This window comes from Pyxicephalus adspersus, chromosome 4, assembly GCF_032062135.1.
Source record: "Pyxicephalus adspersus chromosome 4, UCB_Pads_2.0, whole genome shotgun sequence".
Classification (NCBI taxonomy): Eukaryota; Metazoa; Chordata; class Amphibia; order Anura; family Pyxicephalidae; genus Pyxicephalus; species Pyxicephalus adspersus.
The window spans coordinates 114,631,110-114,639,841 of NC_092861.1; the positions used below are offsets into that span (position 1 = coordinate 114,631,110).

Consider the following 8,732-nt stretch of genomic DNA (forward strand, 5'->3'; position numbering starts at 1 on the left):
TGCTATACGATCGTTCGTAGATATCGTGCAGGATCGTTCGTCGTTCGTTTTCCAACGATAATAATTGGAAGTGTGTACGTAGCTTTAGTAGCCCTGATTTATAGTTTTTGTGCCTGTATGGTGTCTTTGTGTTTCTGTCACCACCATATATGAAAACATTTTCATACCAGTAGTTGTACAGCCTTGGAAGCAGGTAGGGTTTTAGATTAAAATATACTTTGGATCTATATAATTACGATACGATCAGTAAAACGAGAACTTTATTTATAATTGTTTTATTTCTTCATTTATTAATCAACGTGCTACAAGTAAGGAGAGAGTTTGCATTGCTACATTTGTAAAATGTTTAAACCCTTGTAGCAGTAGTCCCCAGTCAATAATGAAAAGCCCTGTGTGCCTATCAAATTTGCCGCTTTTGCCAGGTATATATCTGTCTAATAGTTTGCTGATTTGTTAATGTGAATAATTAATTGGTTGGGGGGGGGGGTTCAGGTAATACATTTTAAATGTTGTGTAATATACTCCCTTTGGATATTTACTGTGTTTTTTCTTACTATAAGATGAATGGGTTCCACATTACATGGGTAATCACATTAAGGGGTTACCTTAATAGCAATTAGAGATCTGAAATTTATTTAAATTAATAACATATGTTGTACTTATGGGTTTTAGTTTTCTATAACTGTATTTGTCACACTTACCTGTTCCTCATTAAAGTACAGGCATCCCTCCCCTGTGCATGCGGGCAGTTCTGATGCTGGGCGTGCCTCTGTTTCCAAGCTTTATCAACTCCCTCCATGCCGCTGGCCAATCAGAAAATAGCCTCTTAACCAGCCCTGGCTATTTAGCTAGCTAACGGACTCCATTTTGTGTTCCTGCAACAAGTCGTGTCTCCTTTGTGTCTCCATTGTGCTGAGCCCCTAGTTCTGTGAACTAGTTCCTGTACACCTGCTGCCTAATCCAGTGTTTCCTGTGTCCTGCTCCTGTGTTAACCCCTCGTTGTCCAGTCTGTTGGTTCCCAGCCAACTTCCCTGTCCTGTTCCTGTGTTCCTGTCTGCCTGTGGATATCCCTGCTTCTCCTGTGCCTCCTGCTGTTTCCAGTGCCTCCAGTGTTCCTTGTGCTCACACTGGCCCCATGTGTCATTGCTGTCTGTCTCCTTGATCCCCCGCTATTGACCCCTGGCGTGTGACCTGACCTCTCTTGCTTGCTGCCTGTCTCATTCCTGGCTTTCCTTGACTATCCCCCTGCCTGGTGATTTGGTACCGTGCTTGCCTACCTTGGTGTGTCCAAGGACCGCAACCTAGCCGTAATCAGCAGCGCAACATCCTCACCATCGGAGTCTCTGGAGAAAAACTGGTTACGGCGTAGACTCTGCACCTTGGCCCTTCTCAGGGCTCACACCACCTCCATATGCCCCCTAGTGGTCCTGTCTCTCTGTGCATGACAAGAAATATGGTACATAGTGAATGTGATACCAAATGTTTACTATAGGTATATTTTCCTGATGCATGTTTTTAATGGCAGTGATTAAATCACTTGGAGCGACTGTTTGGTAAATATCACAGTTTCTACTTTATAGATCAGCCTCAAAATGTTTTTACCTGTATTTTAGTATTTGACCTTGCCAGTGATACCATGCTTATCCTAGAGTGCACTAACTCTTACGGTGGGAGTTGAGTATTTCTAGTTGGCAGTTAGGTCCATAAATATTTGGACAGAGACAACTTTTTTCTAATTTTGGTTCTGTACATTACCACAATAATATTAAATGAAACAACTCAGATGCAGTTGAACTGCAGACTTTCAGCTTTTATTCAGTGGGTTGAACAAAAAGATTGCATAAAAATGTGAGGAACTAAAGCCTTTTTTAACACAATCACTTCATTTCAGGGGCTCAAAAGTAATTGGACAAGTTAAAAAATTAAAAATATAATGTTCATTTCTAATTCTTGGTTGAAAACCCTTTGCTGGCAATGACAGCCTGTAGTCCTGAACTCATGGATATCACCAGATGCTGGGTTTCCTCCTTTTTAATGTTCTGCCAGGCCTTTACTGCAGCGGCTTTCAGTTGCGGTTTGTTTGTGGGCCTTTCTGTCCAAAGTTTAGTCTTCAACAAGTGAAATGCTTGCTCAATTGGGTTCAGATCAGGTGACTGACTTCGCCATTCAGAAATATTTCACTTCTTTGCTTTAATAAACTCCTGGTTTGCTTTGGCTATATGTTTTGGGTTATTGTCCATGTGTATTATGAAATGCCTCCCAATCATTTTGACCCAAGACTACCACAATTTTGTTCTAAAGGGTCTCTATTTTCTGAAAATATATCATGTTTTAAGGTGCATTTTATCATGCGTGCAAAAAAGGGAAAAAGAATAAAACTGCTCCTGCAGCAAAATGGTTTAATCCGACTTAAGTTTGGCTTTAAATACATTACTCAACAGGCATCCCCTATTCCTTTGCCGGACAGTGTGCAAACATTCAGCAAAGCATTTGTTTGTACTGTATCACCCTGAATTAAGTGGGATTTGTAGCATCTGGCCTAAGCTGATACTGCAGGCACAGTTCTTTAAACAGCCCATGTGCAAGCAAATGTTGTTTTTCATTTATTAATTTCTTGCACATGATTGTGTATTTTTTTGCACAATCCACTAAGCTCAGTGAATTAAGTATTAATTGATTTTGCTGGTAATAAGTCAGCAGCCTAGTCTCGTTTTGAAAATCAACCTTGTTGTTACCCCCCCCAACCCTCATATATGCATCTGGCTAGTCCTCCCCCACTGCTCATTCCATTATTTTAGCCAGTGACACTTCCTGGCCTAAAAGCAAATTGTTAGGAACGACGATTGTAATTTGTAAGATGTTTCTTAGCTGCTCTAAGCCACCTATGTCCACACATGTAGCACATACACTTTAGTCAATACACCATGGAATGTGACAAGACTTACTGACTTATAAGATATTAAATGTCCACACAATCTCAGGTGGTAAGTTTGTGGAACCACCTTGTTCTAGTTTTGCCCTACTAATTGCCATGGCTGAATGTATAAATTGTTATCAAATCCCCTGGGTAGAGATGGTAAACTAGCATTATATGTGGAAAACAGATAATGTCAAAGGCCTCACTTTTGTTTACTAATAGGATGTTCCAGCTTTATGTAGTTCCCCGCTTTCAATAAACTAGATGTCATGTGACTCCACGATATGCAGAGTCCTGTATTTGAATGATTGTCAAGTGAAGTGCTTTTCCATTCTTTTAGATGGTTCCTTTTTTTGTCTGAGCTTGTGGATGTTTAAATGAATGCCTAGTCTGGTGGCCACGGACGTCCAAAACACCCCTGATACTTTGTTTTAGACACTCTTTTTCTTGTAACATCTCACCTCACATGTCAAAGTTCCAATATTTTTTTAATAAAGTGAGTGTCGAGAGTCAAAAGGCTAGTCTATGTAGGCAGGTTTCCTGTAGTGTACCTCAGTGTCTAAGTAACCCATCAGTTACTGTTCCTTGCCAAGATGCTGTGTTAGAGAAATACTTACAGATTGTACTCAAGCACATTACTCCTGGTCTGATTAACAAAGGTGATCTCTTTCCAGTTATTAGGAGGTAAAAGTTATCTGTAATTATATACTATACAGTTCACCTTCTCTTGTTTGAACAAAAGTATGACCATAAGTTTGTAGCATTGTAGATTGTTTCATAGTTTTCTGTATGAATGACAAAGATTATGTAAAAAAGTACTTTGTGTATAATAAAGAAATCAATTCACTACAAAAGCTCACATAAAACTTTTCAAGCTACCAGTCTATCCCCGACCTCCCAATTTGTGTCTATTTAGAATGTTTTATACACTGTGTTCTAAAGTAAAATGATCCAGGGAGTCAAAATGAGGGAATTTGAAAGCACTTGATAAAACTACAAAAGCCTGACTTGCAGAAGTGATTTATAGTTTCTGACTTACTAGAGAGGCAGAAAGTGGATCAGACAGTCAGGTTGGGGCAGGTCCATGGAAAAGTTGGAAAGAATTTTTTATTTCTGTTTTAGCCTTTAAAAAGATGTGACGACAACTGAAGGTTCTCGTGCAGGGAATGAACAGATTCTGGTTTTGGTCAAAAGCATAGGATGGTATTTTAAATACGAAGGTGATTAATCTTGAATGTTAGTAAAACAAATGTTAGTATTTTTTGTAATTTCAGTCAAGTAGAAATTACCTTTAAAAACAGTCATAAGTCAAACACATTTAGGCCGATGGCAAGTCAGGTAGACATTGAAATGATGAAACAGTTGTCTTTAAATTGTAAAGAGCCAATAAAAAAATGTATGAGGAGTTAACTTTAAAGAGGGTTTTTTTGTTTTATCATCTTAAAAACATCCAGTTTTGAAATGCAGTCTGATGAATAACACTGAAACATATTTTTGTCCTAAATAGACATTTTGTTCCATCAGATTTTGCATGACTTGGATTTACAGAGTTATTCATGTTAAAATGAGACACAGGTCTATGGCGTTTAATAAATAAGACTGAATTTGATTAGGTAAATGTTTTTTTTTCTTAACCCCAAACTCTAGGCAACAGTTATATACACAAACATGATCTTGGTCTAGTAGTCAAGAACTACCCTAGCCTGTGTTTGAGGAATGAAGATGTAGCAACTCATGGCTGTGGTTAAATCTCTATTTTCCATTCCTGTAAGCACTGTAAATGCAAGGTACAGAGCCATGACTGGATTAGAATGTGTTTCCTTCCTCATTCAGTTTAAATACTGTTGTGCAAAGGGATTACAAAAGGTAAATATCAAGATGTATTGATATGCTAGATTGATGAAAAATATAATATCTGTTACCTGCTTGGAGTTTAGATGTAATACTTATTTTTAATGCCATGGGGTATTCATTTTCGATCATCACTTTAGATAGGGTATTGAATACACATGTACTACATTAGTGCATTAAAATGCACAGATAATATACCTCTGTGTGTTGCAGTGCAGTATAACACAGGTGTATTATGCCACACTGCAAATAGGCTTTGGGTGCATAATATACCTTTTAATGGCAATACACTGCAACAGAAATCTACAGTGTTTTATTTTTTCTTACAGTAACAATGTGTTATTGTGCATATTAGCCCTTTATATAACTTTATTATAAGGCACTGTTTAAAGTCTGACTGAAACCTTCAAAAGTGCTGTATTAGGTGTCTTAAAGTGAACTTATCAACAAATTTTTACTTTTAAATAATATAAAGTAAAAATGTTCTTTTTCTTTCTTTAACCTCCCTAGTGGTAACCCCGAGTGTAGAAATAAGATGCTGAAAGCGGTAACCCCGAGTCACACTAGGGGTAGGTAAACCTATGGGAAGGTAAGTAAATACAGCCTTACCTGATCCGCCACCGTCCCGCGTCGTCCATTGCCACAATCTCTGTCTTCTTCCTTCTTCCAGCGTCTTCTGCACACGATGAGTCACCGGGGGAGTTTCGGGTGACGTCGGTGCGTGTGTACGTTGCCGGTGGGGCGGTGCGGGAAATTCAAAATCCATTTGTATTGCATTTAATACTGTATTGAATGCAATACATTGGATTTTTATGTGTTAAAGCAGTACATTGTTTTCAAGAACATTTATTTTACAGTATATATAATAGTATGACTATAATATTTATTTATTTTTATGATTTTGTGTTTCAAACTTTATTATACTAATACTTTTATATTATACTGTAAAATAAATTTTCATGAAAAACAATGTACCGATTTTAGACATATAAAACCCGAAAGAAATGAACCGCTAGGGAGGTTAAAACACTTTTTTTGGGGGGGTTTGGGGGTTGCTTTCAGTTGCCTATATTTTTTCAGTGTATACAGTTTATCACTACTTCTGTGCCTTAATGGGCCTGATTTTTTAAGCTCTCCAAGGCTGGAGAGGATACACATTCATCAGTGAAGCTGGGTGATCCAGCAAACCTGGAATGGACCGGGTCAAGGATTGAAAACATTTGCTAACAAATAGCAAATGGCTGTTAGGAAATCCATTTACAGGTTTGCTGGATCACCCAGCTTCACTGATGAAAGTGTATCCTCTCCAGCCTTGTAGAGCTTTTATAAATCAGGCCCAATGGCTAAAAAATAAAAATAAAAGTATTGGATAAATGATTAGCCACAGAGCAAATCATACATAGTGGGTATCAAAAAGTAGAAACTCAGCAGGCAAAATTATTTTGCCATTAAAGAGGATTAAAATGATAAGGACCAATTAGTTTTTTGACTGTGTAAAACATAATTAACTTTAGAAAATATGCAGTTAACCTGTAGTTATATTATCAGATTTCTGTGAAATATAACATTGGCATGTACAGCATCATATTACCTGTTAAAAATGTTATGCATTTAAAACTCTGTATTCTAAAAAAATTCTTGTATATTCCTATTTGTTATAGGCATATATTTATGAAACACGATCTAGTACATATTTGGAAAAACTGAAAGACCACACAGAATCTGTCATCAACGTAGCTTTCAATCCATCTACAGTGCAGGTAGGATTTTTCCCAACAACCTATATAGAAACACTGCACAGTTAATATAAATGTTGCAATGTACGGGTTTCATTTATTGTATCACATATGCTTTTTTTCTTTAAAAACAAAAGAAAATTGAGATTTTTTTTGCCCCTTATACAGTTGTTTTTTTCAACTGACATAAATAATATACAAGTAGGGGTCTGTTTATTCATTTATTGTTGGTGAATTCACATTTTTTTTGTCTTGTTTACTCACTTTTCCTGTGAGATTCACATTTCCCCATTCTTTCAGTCCCATTTGTTTATATATTGCCCTCTAAAACTACCCATGAAAATATCCTTAACCAGAAAAACTTGGATTTGATCTAGAGCCATTTTTACTTTCTCTTTCACTTTCTTTCTATAGACAGTTGTTAATCTCCAGGAATTTGTTGGAATTCTAAATTTCTGTTTTAAAATCTAGATTAATTGTAAGTTTCACAAATTTCAAGTTTTAGCATTGACACAGTCAAAGTTTCATAGTTTTTGTGGTTAAAAGGTCACCGTAAAGGTAATTGATGGGGATGTCTTGGGAACCTACGGGACAATTGCCCAGGAGAAAAAAACGTATAAAAGCAATAAATGTTGTTAAAATTTACTTAATAAAATATAGGTGGTAATAGCTGTTTTTTTAAATGCTGGCTATTTCTGGGGAGGAGGGTCAGGGGGATATTTAGGAGCATATCTCAAGTGATATATATATATATATATATATATATATATATATATATATTAAAATTAATTTTTGACACAATTACATTCTCTTTACATTTTTGGGTCATGGTCCCACAGGTCTCCCAGACATCCCCAGCAATTATGGGGAACATTTCACAGAATCCATTGACTGCAATGTAAAAGTCGACACCTTAAGGCTTTAGGTATTAAAATAGCTATAGTTCCTTGCACAGGCATTTGCAAACACCTGTACAAGCATTTTTATGCATTTACAAGCAGTTCCTATTTAAGTCTGTGGAGTCTATGGTCTGAGAGAGAAAAAAAGTCTGTAAAACAAATCCAAACTTTTCTGGTTTCGAGAGGTGAACATAAACAAAGGAAACTGGAGGAATTAGGAAAAGTAAATCTGACAGGGAAAATGAAAAAACTGAACAAAAATAGGATTGAGTCCATGAACCAAGATTAAATAGTGTTTTTCTTGAGCTGTATTTACAATATTTTTGAATAAGGTTTTATTTTAGGTTGTAAGGTGATATATGTTAGAATATCTGAGTATATTTTAGAAATGGCTAAATATTGGCTGGAATCTTTTACTATACAAAATCTTTAGGACCCATTTAGATTTTTATGTTGTTTTAATTAAATCTCTATAAGATATCAGCGCTGCATAATATGTTGGCACTATATAAATCCTGTTTATTATTATATTAATATTAATATTAGGCTATCATGGGGGAACCTGGGTGATTCAGTAAACCTTTTCATGAATCAGGCCCAATACCATTGTATTTTTGGAAAAAATAAGCCATACAAAAAAATGTGAGTACAGATGTTAAGACTCAAAACTCATCCTATCTTTAAAATGAGCAGATTTAAATAACTATGCTGATAAATAGTGTTGGTCGAATGTTTCACTATTCGATTCGGCAGCTATTCGCTCGAAAAGAGCAAAAAAATTCGGGTGGTTGAATGTCAAAGTCGAACACCATTAAAATTATATTTTTTCAGCACTGTGTAGAGCTTCTACAGCCTCCAAACAGATGTCAAATGATCCATTATAAAAGGATACATAAAAAGATACATTGTAAAAGGATACATAAAAAGATACATTATAAAAAGATACATTGTAAAAGGATACATAAAAAGATACATTATAAAAAGATACATAACACTATTAAATACCCCTGTACTTCACATGAAGATTAAAGAGCACCTGTCACATCAACATTAGGCTAAAGCTAGGTACACACTTCCAATAATTATTGTTAGAAAATGAACGATTATGACCGATCAACGATAATGCACGATTATACTTCATATTCTTCATATTATGCACAATAATCATATTGTGCACAATTCTGTACATGCTGTAACAATATGATCGTTCATATATAATCCACCAACAGTGTCCACACGCTAGATACAATTGTTTGAACGATGCAGGGAGGGACATGTAAAGGAGAAAGTGTACCACAGAAACATGCACGATCACTGAACGACCGTACA

General features: G+C 36.1%; 1 protein-coding gene across 1 annotated transcript in view; it reads left to right on the forward strand.

Annotated features, from left to right (window-relative positions):
- WDR27 (WD repeat domain 27) overlaps positions 1-8,732 on the forward strand; it is a gene marked incomplete in the record, with an annotated part of 144,279 nt that overhangs the window by 84,967 nt on the left and 50,580 nt on the right. The window contains 1 exon segment of the mRNA XM_072410253.1: positions 6,430-6,528. Within this exon segment, the coding sequence (XP_072266354.1) occupies positions 6,430-6,528 (99 nt within the window).